Raw genomic sequence first — 14341 nt, forward strand, 5'->3', positions numbered from 1 at the left:
CTTCAGGCCATGACAGTCTTGGTCAAGCCCAAATCTGGTGGCCAAGGCGGGATGAAGGTTGTTTCACAATGCCATCGCTGGTACCCATCCTCGCATCAGGCAACAGGAGGTACTTCTCAGCCAGCATTGTTGAGACCCTGCCCAAGCTGGAAGCCTAGAGCATCAGAATAACTACCACTCTTGACCTTTGTCCTCATCACCTGGCGTCAACTTTGACACCAGTTTTGCTTATGTAAAATGTCACCAGGCTACAATTTTGTTCCACAGGTCTTATAACTACATAAAAAAAGCAATTATAAGCAAATAGATCCCAATAGCATTAAAGTACAAATCAGTGACACACAGTGATATGAACACCAAATCCTCTTGTCTCTATGACACCTGATAAGTCCAACTTAGTGCTCCCTTATATTAAGTCCAATTAACAATTACAGTGTCTCAGCCCACGGAATTACTTGAGCTCCTCAGAATGGGGCTGAAAGGCTTTTGCAAGTCATGCTCTTACACAATGTACTTTGACAAGACAAGGCTAAGGCGCTCAAACAAATTTCTCATCACGATTCTGACCACCTGTTTTGTTTGAGAGGTCTTTTTGCAGGTAGACATCCTCAAATCCATCTCATCAAATGGGTTTGGCTTCTTGACACATTTTTCTAAGACCAGAGATTAAGACTGGAAAGAGGTTTCATAAGGAAGAAAGCGTTAAGGATTGCTATCAAAAAATTAACCTTGGCAAGCAGTTTTGCAGCTGACAGGCCTTTCTTGGTACCAGAAGCTCCAGCTTCTGCATGTGGTGTCTATGGAACAAGAGAGTATAACTGCACAAATAAGGCTACCATTCAAAAGATGGACCACTTTCCTCCTCATTCATCCCACCATCATTAATGTTAATATTTACTTTCAGCAAATATAAGTACCTGACACATTCCTCTAGGATAATAAATACGGTGACCACTTGGGATACAAACAGAAAACTACTATTAAGGCAGACTATGTAGCTCTAAATAAATCAGTAAGTGAATACTGAACAGAGTCCTTAGAGAGATGCTGCCATGCCCAGTCTACAGAGGGGAACACATCTGCTGGAGCTGCATGGCAAGCCAGCATGAGAACCAGGGCTGGAATTAGACTTTTGCTTATTTTTTGCTCATTTTCATTATTTCATTATGGTTTTAAAATGATGCTTCATTAAATGAACCAGCTCAGCACTAAGAAATGTGCAAATCTCCACGAACAATGTGGCAACTCCTCTGTCCCCCACGACTTCCCTTGAATTTCATTTTTCTGTTATTTCTAGTTTCCATTTTTTCATCTCTCACCACAAACTTACTAATACTCTATGACAACTTCCTCCATATTTCCAAAATCCACCCACTATTCTCCAGCCATTCTACCAAGATCTTTATTCAAGTCTTGATTCTTTTTTACTTATTAACATTGCCTTTACTTTCTTGCCTTTCTTTGTCATTATAGTCATTGTTTTCACGGGACATCAGGAAGGCATGGAAGTGAAGCTGCAAAATTTAGATGATATCCCTTACGTATCAGAAATGGCCCAAAATGGTCTGGGGTCTTTTTTTTCCATGAATACAATATTTGTATTAGACACTGTTCAGATATCTGCCATAGTTTCATCTTTTCACTAGCTCTTATAGTCACAATTCAACAGTCTTAGCACGGTTAAAACCTACAAAAGTAAACCTGCAATAAACTGAAATAGACTGGTGATGCATTTCAAACACAGAAGTTAAATAGTAATAATGTATAGAAAAAAAACAGATTAAAAACTCTGCCAATTTCCCTTTTAACACAATTGCACGTTTACTTCACACAATAACTGGATGATTGGCCAGAGATGCTGTAGGTAACCAAAGCGCATCAGCGTGGATAGGAATGATGAAAAATCCAGAGGAACTACTCAATGTCTGGAAGAAGGAAAATGGACTGCAATCCCAGGGAATATTCTTCTGATTGATTAACTGGAGCAGTACAGTTACAGGAGCTCAAGGGCTATAAAAATCTGCTCCAGAAAAGACGAAGCCAACCCAGGCTGGCCTATGGTTGGAGGAGATTTTCTGTTTCAAAATGGCCTTTCACCTTTACTGCAATAGTAAAGAATTAACCTTTCAATTCATCCCTTAAGCATCTTTTTTCATTGCCTTAGAGTACACTATAAAAGAATGAGGAAAACCCTACCTACTCCAAGGTCAGTAGACACGGTCAACTTTAATCTACATGTATACATTTAAGTAACAGCATATAGAAAGCCTTTTTCCAGCTTGCTACTTTCCCCTTTTCACCTGCAGCACTGCCCTCCAACCCCTTATCATGCAGGTTCAAGAACCAGTGACACTCCTACCACGAACCCCACATTTCAGCGTGTAGAGTTGCTTTCAAGTACGTGGATGCTCTTTTTGCTTTCAGTTATGCAAAGATTCAAGGTACATGGGACACAGGCATAATAGAGGCCATACTGAGTTTTTGAAGCAAGCTTGTAATTGTACATGGCCACTATACAGACTCCAGGGCCACTTTGGGTCTACCAGGTGCCAAGAAGCATCAGCTGGACATCTAAGTCAAAACGCATTAACTTCTTGGGCAATCACCCAGCTCACCAACATGGGCTTCTTGGAGATAAAGGAACAAAGCAGAGCCAGGACAGAGAAGCAAGGAAGGGCATCTAACGTAGGTGAATTAGACATGTTCAAGGTCTACTCACTGTGTTGGTGTCACCTATTTTCAGTGATGACACTACACTAAAGAGGTATTTTGAGTGCTTAATTAAAGCAAGGAAGGCAGAAGTCAGCTTGACTTGAGCAGAACACTGAAAGGGCTATTGTGGTATACGTTAACCTCAACAGGAGGGTAGACCTCCACCATAAAATATTCTTTTTTGTGCTTCCTTTCTGCTTTTAGGAGGCCAGAACCAAAAGAAGTACTAGCCTCAGACAGATCTTTAGCTCCATATCTGCACTTCAGAAGGAGAAAAACCCACTGTGTCCAAACCTCACGCACCAATGCATTATTATATCCCCATTTTAACAACATATTTGTCCTTCGGCCAACACGCTGTATTTAATCAGCTCTGAGATAATGCTTTACAAGCATTTCTAAGCAGCGGAGCATTTAAAACAAATGAATCTTTGCTGGAATCTTTTAATGCCATGTGGCAAAATCAGACGCAGAGCAGTGTGTAATTGTCTGTAATTGATTATGAAGGGTGTTTTCCTCCACTGATGATTTATACCATATCCCGAAGCCTAGATCTGTCAGTTCTGGCACTCATGCTGGGAGATTTTAGCAGCCATGCAGTGATTTCCTATAATTGTCAGTCTTTTTGAAGGCTCTGCTATAAAGTTAATTTGAAGTCATACGCACATATGTATATAAATGTAACTAGTAAGTAATGCTATTAGCTGTTGATAGAAACAGTCCATCTGAGTGACTGGATCTAGGAAAATACAAGGTTAAATGCACTACATGAAACTGAGGATTCTTAATGTTAAGTACTGACATTTAAAACACATGCATCACCCCTTCATGAAAAGCACTCCTTTTGAAACACTTACACAACAGCAAAATAACAAACGAGTACTACTAGGCAAGTCAATGGTTTCCATATAGAGGAATCCAAGGATAAAGCAAGAAACTAAAATAGGTATTAAGGTAAATCCCTTGCAACATATCCTACTGACAGTTGTATATTAGTCTTTGTATTACAGGGTCTATTCCTTAAAACGAATGATATTTTTTACAGCTCAATACTATGTGAAATACTATGTTACTTTCTTGTTCCAGATTATTTTCTTTTTTTCATGTTCCAGCTGCCATCATCATTTTGAATTACCTATTTTGCTTGGTGAGCGTAAGTCTCACTTTAAACTGATCAGTCTTTGCTCATCACAAATATGCTCACTATATCTTTATGAAGGAATCAACAATTGCAGAAGATATAAATTAATGGGAATGTATTTAAAATACTAAGCGTAAGAAATCATTCCTATTTAAGGAGGAAGGACATATAGACATACATATATATATATACACATACACATATATACGCCCAAGTTGAGGGGGTCCAAATTTGACAGATTAAACTGTGATAGCACTAATGAAATGCTCTAGTGATGACAGACACTTGTACTTTACTTTGACTGGGCAAATCACAAGAGATAGGACCTTCTATAACCATTAGAGCAGCACTGTCTTTTTGTCTGTTTTAATTATAATTTATTTGTTAAGGAAAAAAAAAAAAGGTGTATATCCTATTGAAGGCTACTCTTTACCTTTTGGTTCAGTGAACCTGTCACCTAAAGCATATACTGCAAATCAGCTTGTGATGTTCAATCCTACAAATACTTCTTTCCATGCCCTTGCAAGCTGGTACTTCTATGCAGAACATGGCTAATACCAACAGAGCATTGCAGCTCTCTGCTTTTATATAAAGAAGAGGAATTGCTTACCGATTTCCCTGCAAGAAGTTTCTATTTCAAAAACCAAGTACCAGATCCTAGTGAGGCTGAGGACTGTAGGGGGAGGGAACTGATAATTCCTGACTTCATCATGACCCTTCCTATGAATGTGAAAAGAACCACATTTTGGCAGGAAAAAAATGCCTGCATGTGGGGAATGATAAAATCCTGTAGTAGCTCAGACTAAATAGTGTACGAGAATCCAGGCCTGCAAACCAAACCATATGTTACTCAGCAAGACTCTTATCCCACTTAGACAAGATGGCATCACAGTCATGCAAATGCCTCTTCATGAACCAGGATTATTTTCATATCCAGATCCTTAGGGAGCTTGACCCAGCAGCAGAGAGCTTTGAAAACAATATCAAGAATTCCCCAATCTATGGCCTCATTTCTCTGGAATTCCAACAAATCCCATCACCCAGCCCCAGATCTCTGCCCAGCTCACACAGTCGACCTGCCACGAGCATCTCCCCTGCTCACTCTCACCCATCCTCTCAACAACTCGGCCACTTTCCCTATTCCTCCCCCACACAGCACAGCACAAAGGCAAGGGAGAACCTTCTGTGATCAATAGATAAATAAAGGTTTAGTGACAAAACCCCACCAGGCTTTAAATACAATCTCCTGAAATGCAAATAAACTGAAACAAAAAAGTAAGCCTCGTGGTACAACAAACCAAATAGAGTTGAATAATCCAGAAACACATACCCATTAAATAAAACACCTCCTGGGTTATTTTTTAATTTTTGATTTGCGACAACAATTCTGAAATCCAAAACCAGCTTTAAAAGATGCAGAAACTAAACAACTGCTGCAGCCATAGAGACCAAGAAGATGCTAACTGAAAAATTAAGGAATCTTCACTGTTGATGAGCAAGTCTTCAGGGACTGCTCATCTCATCCTGCCTCTGCAAGCTAATACAAACAACTAGTGAAATGACCGGTGAAATCATCAAAACAGAAATACAGATTTCTTTTAATGCTTATAGTAGTTATATTTTCCTCTGTGAAGATACGAAAGCAGAGACACCTTCAATGAGAAACTCCTGTTAATAAAAAAGTACTCAGGAGAATTGAGAGTGGTGGAATTTTTGCTTAGGGGTTGAAATAAGATCCATACTTTCAAACATATACTATTTTTCAAAAAATTAGTCCCACTTTTAAAAAGCAAAATGCCGGTTTTGCTAAGAAAATATAGAAAACCAAAATAAACCGACAAAACCCTATCTGACAAGCATGTTGTAAGACAGAGATTTTTTCCCTCTGTGAAAACAATAGCTTTGGAGAAGGTCCATATTGCATCATTTAATGATAAATAACTAAACTGAGGGCAGTGGTTGGTACTGCTGTCACACGCAATGAAATAACACTCTCCCCCTGAGGAACCATTTCCAACTGACACAACTGAGATCACACTAAACCCTAGGTAATTTTTATGCCATCAACTTATCTCTGAGTCATTATGATGCTTTCATACTCAGGCAGAAATCTAACAAATGTATTTTATCTAAGCAGCTGATATGTATCTCTCTCTGATTAAGTATACAACATTTGAAAAGCCTTCTTTGTCCAGAAAGCTACACAGATTTTTAGCCATAGAGATGTGTGAATTGAGCTGAGAGCTCATCATTCTTTCTGATACACTCAGAGTCAAAAGTCCCTCTTCTACCCAGTGATTTCCAAGCAAATGAGTAAAATCATAAAATTACAAAAAACCAAAAAGTGGCAAAGTCAGAAAAAATAAGAATTAACATTTTTGCTCATAAAACAAACCAAATATTTTTCAGATCAAACAAAGTTCATGTCCCCCACCTCAAGATTTTGTAAAATACTGCACTTTAGAGGAAGATGGCTAAAGCATTACTATTCTGTAGTATTTTTAACCAAGGAGATTCAGAAACCGTGAAACAAGGGTTCAGAAAAAAATAATACTGTTCAAAATCCCAAGACCAAGCTCCACCCTAACTCTGTGTGATCGTGCATCTAAATTTCAGAAACTCACCCACACTGAAAAACTATGTTTAAGGTACATGCATTACTCTGACAGTGATAATATTCTGGACAGGCTGTAAAAACAATCTGCAGAAATTCTGCACAACCTATTCATGGTGCAGATGGACCCAAACTAAACCCTCAGATCCAAACCCCCTGACCAGAGCCTGGATCCGATCCCCGCAGATGGTCCCCATTTTGAATAAGGAGGTGAACCACAGCCTCAGATGCCAACACTCCTCCGCCTCTCAGGGCGGAAACCTGGGGGTGGATTTGGTGGGTTCAGAGGTCTATCCTGAAGGCCTACTGCAAGAAAATCAAAACATATTAAACTCCAGCTTCAAAAGAAACAAGTCTTTCAGGAGAGGATAGTATGTGGGAATGGAGGCTGTTTTGGCAAGTGATGGCCTGTGACAAAGCCAAAGTCCTGTTACTCGTTCAACTGGTTTGTTGCTCGGGGTATTGTCCTCTCCAGAAACACTCATTGCCAGACACAAGCAATCATAAAATATTTCATGCAATGCTGTTGTATGCCTTTTAACTGACATTTGCTTTTGTTCCTCACTCAAAAGCATCAGCATCTTAAGCAAACTGTCTGAGATCTGATATAGTATCTCCCCTATTTTTACTTTATTACAGTCTTTTTTTCTATTTTGGGGTGGTTTCTGGATGCTTGGCTATGAAATCCCCCCCCCCGTCTTCAAAATTCTTCCTGAAAAATACCTCTCTGTATCTGGTACCTAGTTACTACAATAATAGTCACCTTAGAAACATTATAAATACACAATTAAATAGGATTCTGTTCCAAAGTCCATTAAGTCAGTAGAAGTTTTTCCATTGACTTCAATGAGCTGTGGGATCAGGCCCCAAAATACTTTAAATACATTTTTTCCATCTATAGACTGCTAATACAGAACATATTCCATTTTTTACATTTCTCCTCTAACATCCCTGCCCTGATTTCCTTGCCTTGAGACACACATTGCTGTGTTAAGATGCACTTTCTTCCCATGCCAGTATCCTAGGTGCTAGATTGAATCCCACCCCTACTGCAATTTGGTATAATGCTTATTTATTCCCCTTTCCAAAGCTTTCATCAGAAGGATGTGCTGGCTTAGTTGTTTGGTAAAATTTTTTTTAACTCTTTATCTACTTTCTGTTACCTGTCTGCGTAGAGGGATTCGCTTTGTCAGCTTATGGACAGCGGGTTGGCTGCTGAAATCGGGCTTCTTGGTGGTGTTTTTCATGCGACACAGGATGACTGTCAGCACCATGCAGGCAATTAAGAAGACCCCTATGCAGTAAATTGCTATTTCCAGGTAGTCTGGAGATGTCGGATATTCTTTTTCTTTTTCAGGAGCTGGATTGGAAGTTTTTAGGAGGGAACAATCATGCCACAGAGTTAGCACACGGTACAAGCATAGTTCAGTACAGTGCTTGGAACAACAGGAAATGGTAAAATATCAGCAATTCTCGCAGTGACTGTGCGACATACAAAATACTGTGAATGTTTAGGCCATCTTGTAATCTCAGAGTAATTCCTCTTTCCAGATCACTGCTTTGACTTCTCAGTTTGCCACTGAGTGTGAGCTTGTGCATGTATGCATACATATATAGACATATACATGTGTCTGCCTAGATAGGTAGATACATATACATTGAAATATTGGATAATCAAACATAATTTTAGGGGGAAAAAAAAACCTGAAGTGTTCAAACTAGGCTCAGGTTCATTTTGTTGCTCAAGTCAAACTTCAAAAGCACTGTAATTCTTTTTAACCACATAAAGACACATCTAAAGATAAAATATTGAATTAGCTAGCCTAAAAGAAAAGTGTCTAAATTCACAAATAGACATTTGGGCTTGAGTCTGCATTGCCTGTTTATCCAAAATTTTCACTGGGGTCTCAAAATACAGAGGGAAGCCAGGATGAATCAGTCCCTCATCATGTTTCTAAATTCAAGTTTGGGATTTCAAGAGTGTTTCAAGGACCTGGCTGCCCAGCTGCTTAACTCGCTGTGGTTCATGCCGGGTGCCTAACTCCCCTGAGGTCCTTTGAAGAGCCCAGTGTCAGAATAAAAAGCATAAGGCAAGCGAAAGCTGAATTGCTAGCAATACGTTAATTAATGAGTCCTCTTTTGTGAGGACTGCATATTTCAAGTAACCTCATCAGTGGTTACCAGTCTATGAGATTAGATTTTAGTGGGAGTGGTTCTACATAGCTGTTACTCTGATTGAAACCATTTTGAAATTATCTTCAAGACAGTTATATGTGCAAACACTGTCCCTAATCCCTTATCTGGGATTCATCCCCCAGATAAACAGCATTCCACAGCAATCAGCGGTCACTCCGCAAGCAATGCACGTTCAAGCTGAAATTTTCTTGTGCCTCATTCTAGGCTTATACAAATATTTCATTCAAGAAAATCGGTTAAAAAAATGCTGTTCAAGCACTTGCAAAATGCAAACACTGCTAGCAGAAGCAAGCTCTACACAAGTACTGCTTTGCCTGCCTGGTGACAGACCACGCAGGCTCGGAGTTCACATAAGAGTGAGATGTAATAAAGTTGCCTTGTTCAATATATTTTAATAAAGGGTAAGAAATTATCTGCAGAAAGTGGGAACATTTCACTCCCATAATATGAACCTCAGCAATATGCACATGCAGGTTTTGTACCTTTTACTTCGGATTAACAATTAATAAATGGTAAGCACAAGATGACCCAGCAAACCTCAGGTGGTTCATGTTTTTTCAAAGGAACTCCCTAAGGCAGCTGCCAACAGTTATAAATGAGAAAATTTGAGTAGTGTCAAAACCAACTACAGTTACATCTTCTAACAGCTGATAACAATTTTCAGGCAATAAAGCACATTGATGTTTGTTTCTTTTAAAGATAGAAACATCATCAACCCCAGAACAGCAAGACATGCTTTGCAGTAAAAGCAAATGACTACTTGTTTTCTTAGAGCATGCAATGTTTAAAGATGCACGGAGCCGATTCCCAAGATATGGAAGGCACTGCTTCTGTACACAATCCATTAGCATTAAAATTAGAATTCCCATAAGATATTTGGATGATAGGTAAAAGTGAATTTAAGCACACTGAACAGCTCAGGTATTTTAATGAACTAGTACATTACTGTGGCCAAATTAGTCCCAAAGAACTTCATAAGAAACTTTGAATTTCCTCCTCTTGGAAAAGTTTACAATGATTAATGTGCTGATTTTCAGTTATCTCACTGAAGTGCTAAGGAAACGCAGTTCCTTAGCATTTCTGATGAACATTTAACAGATGTAAAAATATTTCAATTAAGTGCAATAGTCATTCCCCCCCCCTTTTTTGTTGTTGTTGTTAGGTTTTTGGAGTTGCAAATATGTGACAAAACAATTCATTGGCTTGAGACAGCTGTGTTCAAAAAAAAAAAAATCATTGTAAAAGTCCTTTTCTGAGACAGAAGCCGTGCTAATTCTGTAGCAATCAACAAGGGGAAAAAAAAAGAGGAAAAACCACGGAAAGAGAGCAGTGTATACCTGGCAGAACTGTCAACCATGCAGTGTGAAAGGATATCCCAATAGAATTACCCGCCAAGCATGTATACTCCCCAGCATCCTCAAAAGTTACATTCCGTATATAGAGAACCTCAATTTCTTTGTCCGTGGTGTTAACACCGGCAGCCTAAAAAAAAAACAAAAGAGGGAAGCAAGAGGAAAAGCTAGACATTGAGAGAATTCTTGTGGATAGGGAGATGGAGCCACAGGGCTTTGCACTTTGTAAAGGCAGAGGTGTAGAGATGCAAAGCTCCTTCCCCATCCACAATCCCTCATCCAAAAGGCGTTTACCAACAGGTCCCAGCTCACCTCAGAAAGTAATCAACACCCTTCACCAGACCTAAACTCACCACCTAAACATGCATGCAATCAAATGACATGGAAAAATTAACCCACAAAGCTTTTTTTTTTTTCCTTCTTCTCTTTTAATAAATGAAAGTTGGAAGAAAAACAAAGATAAAACAAAGTAGGACAGAACGCGGGATCCTTCACATGTAGTTACCTGTTTCAGAGGAAAAAAATTACTATAAAAATATACTCTGAAAGGATTAAAAAAAAAAAAGGCAAATTCTGCTCCAAAAGACACAACTTAGTAGCTGTCTTATGCAGTGTATGGACCTTGCATCATCCACTGCACTACACTCAAATATTGTGCATTTTACAGTGTTGCCAAATCTCATTTTAATATGAAGTCTGGTAATATTTGGTGTTTTGCTTAGAAGCACAGTGGAAGGTATCTCAGCTCTTGTTCAAAAAAGATCAGTTGTGGCTCTCAGAGATGTGGAGAAAAGCTGGACCCCAAAGGTTCAAGAACCAGGAGATGGAAATAAAAGATATTTTTCTAAAGCTTAGGGACTGAAAAAAAATTCTGGAAGTTTTTCTTTTTTCTGGTCTCCTTCCAGATTTGCTAAATCTCTGGCTTGACAAGTCATTATGCACCAAACCAATCAGCGTAACAGTGATTATCCAAACTCATATAAATAGAGTAAATCTTAGACCTGGAACTTTCCAGCTGTCCCAAGATGGGCGTGCAGCAGGGCATCAGTGTCAAGGTCTCTATGATGGAGATTTAGAGAAATTATTGTTTGCTGCTTTTTCTCTCTGTTCCATTCAAAAATGATACTTTGAAATACACAATGAGGGAATAAACACATTTTTACCAGACCATTTTAAAGTAAATTTAGTTGTGAGTTGTAGTCGCATTGTTGCCAGTCTTTATTGTTATTGAAGGGTTATTACCCAGTTAATAACAGGTGAATAACAAATGGAAAACCCTCCCACCCTGCACAGTCGCAGGTGACGTGGGAAGTTGTAAGTGACTAAACTGACCTGACTTACACTTCAGTGGGTACTTCTGTGAACATTTCATATATATACACACACACACGTGTGTATATATATATATATATATATTAAAAAATATACACCCTAATTAGGTCATAATTACATTATTCAACAAGTACCCTATATGTGAACTGCAAAGTATGCAGAATTAACAACAAAACTGGACACAAACACAAAGACACCGAACACAAGAGAGAATGAAGATCAGCATCGGAAACCAGTGCTTATGGCACACACAAAATATTGTGGGAATTTTTCCATGGCTGCTGGTGTAATACCAGTTGCATCACCGAAGGAGGATTACACATATACCACAAGGCCAAAGAGTTATCCTACAAGCTGCCTGCAGTCTCCCAAAGCACCATTTTTTCCAGCTTCTACATCCAGCTTGCTTTAAAAAACATTGTTACCTTGTATACTTGGCAGAACAGAGAGCCAGGCAGACTGGTTGGCCTCCCCTATATAATTGGAGACCTTACAAATATATTCTCCAGCGTCCGCCTCTGTCACATTGTACAGTGTCAGCACTTCAGCATTGGAACTATTTATCCCCGAATGCTAGAATAGACCAATAACACAGGAGAACAATGTCACTGCTGCCCAAAACGGACACCAATCTGTCTATGGTCCCACCACCAACGCATCATAAGAATACTCCTTCCACTTCATACAGGTATCAGCGTCAAAACATTGAGGGTTTGGGGTTTTTGTTGTTGTTTGTTTTTTTTTTAAATCCAAAGCATCACATGAGGAGTTAGAAAACAGCAGCATGGGGGGAAAAAGCACCTGGGCCGGTACACTGGCTACGTGGAACAAGATGGTATAGAGCTGGCTGTCCTGCCCGCCAACGCGCTGAGTTTTGGCAATGCCACCCAGCTTGGAAAACTTTGGAGTTTCTTTGGTCAGGCTTGCTCAAAACGCCTGCCGGCAGGAATGACACCACCGATACACCAGTGAAAAATGGACATCTCTGCAGGCTCAGCATCCAGAAAACCCAATCCTGCCAACAAGCTTTTGGCAGCAGGTGTCACATTACTTTGAAATAAAGAGGCTGAAGAAACATGAAAGAAATGGAGTAGATTGTCCCTGGTATGGTTTGGATGCGTTCTACCCACACATAAATATCAATGATGTTCTTTAAGAGGGTTTTCATTTTTTTCTGAGTAAGTCATGCCTGAAATATTCAGAGATAAAGGACTTCACGGAAGTAAAAAAAGCAAAACAGTGTCTATAAGATGCACAATTAGCATTTAGACAATCAAATGTTTATCTAACTCATTATTTCATTTGTAACATAAACACTTCCATTTTCAAGAGGTGTTCAGAAGGATTTACATCAAATAAATTCAATGCTTTAAAGAAGTTGTCACCATCACCGGCATCTGTAAAGCCTCACCTTTAAAACCTGAAGATACGGCAGTCCATCTGGTCCGTATTTACTGCCATTCTTCTCTACATGTTTTATCCACTGAATATGAGGTTGAGCATCACTGTAGACTTTGCAGACAAACTCGACGTCACCTCCGACGACTGCAGAGGCATTTGCTGGAAGGCCAGCTTGGAGGATGGGCCTGTGCGGTGATCGCTCTGTTTGGGTGGGGAGGGAGAGCGAGAAGCCGGGGGGGGGGGGGGGGCGGGAAGAGAGAGAGAGAGAAATAAAGATGCATAAAGAAGCAGAGCTGCCAAGAAAACTGTAAGTGAACTCGAGCCAAAAAGCCCTGTAAGCCTGTTGGCTGACTCCTCCGAAATAACACTGCAGCCAAAACGTATAACAAAAACTACAGTTCAAAGGAGATGACTTGAGCACTACACTTGTAATATAAAGAGTTGCTATTTGGGGGGAGGGGAGAAACCTTGCTTAGAAACTTTAAGCATTTTTCACAGTTCAGCTCAGCAAGAATGAAGTAAAAGATCTTTCTTCTTTTTTTTCTTGAGCTATTGTAATAAATACCTCTGAGTTTTGAAACATTCTAATTGCACTAAACCTCCACAAATTAGGAAGAAAGATTATTGATTAATTTAAAAAAACCTGATTAATGTATTAAAATAAACCAAAGGGAATTTCTCAAAACTAGCAGCAGAAGCCTCAGCATTGAAACTCCTCATGCAGGATGCACATACCAGACAGCTCGACTTTTTAAAACACTCTGACCAGTACTACCATGATAGCTGCTCTCTACTTTACCCAGACACAGCAGCAGAAATACCAGTTCGTTCTTATTCTGAGCAGGACACAGGGAAATAGAGAGTTCTCTGGAAAACTGCAGTGTATTTAAATATGAGCCAACAGAGCTTTTAATCCATGGACTTGCTTAAGCATTTATCAAATGTTCTTCGTCAAGCTTACATCACTGAATATACCGAGTGCACCCTGTATTATCTGGGTGTCTAGAGAGCCGCTACAGCCAGCATTCCTAGCCCAATTTTGTGGATGCAATATACATAGCCTTTGGGCAAAGCATCGATGGGAGCCTCGCCCTCAGCTATGACAGCAAGGCAACTTTCCACCACTCTCACTAACCCTGATCTAAAAGCTGCTAAAATCTTCTGGGTGGTGGGCAGGGCACGAGCCCAGCTCCCCAGCCTCCAGGGCCACCGACAGCCTTTTTTTGCTGGAAAAGGCAGGTGGGCAAAGCATAAAAACTTTTCATTCAAACATCGCATAAGAGAAAGCCCTCAAAATTACAACCCTGGTTACCAAATTCCTTTATTACCCAGTGAGTGCAACAGACAATACCACCCTCCCCAGAAAACCTTCAGAGAGCTGCAGTTTCATCAGCCTAGCTGGGAACTCACCACCTTCTTCATGCAAACTTAACACTGTCCGTTTCTTTTTACAAGAATGTAAAGTTAATACTGGCCTATATATACTTTCAACACATGAATTAGAAGTGAAAAGGCCATTGCCCATCCCCAGCCCGAGCTGTCCATTCTCCCCTGCTCCAGCAATTCTTTCGAAGATAAGTAAAAAAAACCAGG

General features: G+C 39.8%; 1 protein-coding gene across 9 annotated transcripts in view; it reads right to left on the reverse strand.

The window, feature by feature from the left end:
* The window catches only part of FGFR2 (fibroblast growth factor receptor 2), an 88470-nt gene that overhangs the window by 21137 nt on the left and 52992 nt on the right, over positions 1 to 14341 (reverse strand). For 3 of the 9 annotated variants that reach the window (XM_076339146.1, XM_076339141.1, XM_076339143.1), the window contains 4 exons: positions 12759 to 12949; positions 11773 to 11920; positions 7631 to 7827; positions 729 to 797 (listed from right to left, as the gene is read on the reverse strand). In XM_076339146.1, the coding sequence (XP_076195261.1) occupies positions 729 to 797; positions 7631 to 7827; positions 11773 to 11920; positions 12759 to 12949 (605 nt within the window). Of the gene's footprint in view, positions 1 to 728; positions 798 to 7630; positions 7828 to 10000; positions 10146 to 11772; positions 11921 to 12758; positions 12950 to 14341 lie in introns of all 9 variants that reach the window. The other 6 variants (XM_076339147.1, XM_076339144.1, XM_076339145.1 and 3 more) reach the window with 3 other exon arrangements.

The sequence above is a fragment of the Aptenodytes patagonicus genome, chromosome 5 (genome assembly GCF_965638725.1).
Source record: "Aptenodytes patagonicus chromosome 5, bAptPat1.pri.cur, whole genome shotgun sequence".
In the NCBI taxonomy this organism is placed as follows: Eukaryota; Metazoa; Chordata; class Aves; order Sphenisciformes; family Spheniscidae; genus Aptenodytes; species Aptenodytes patagonicus.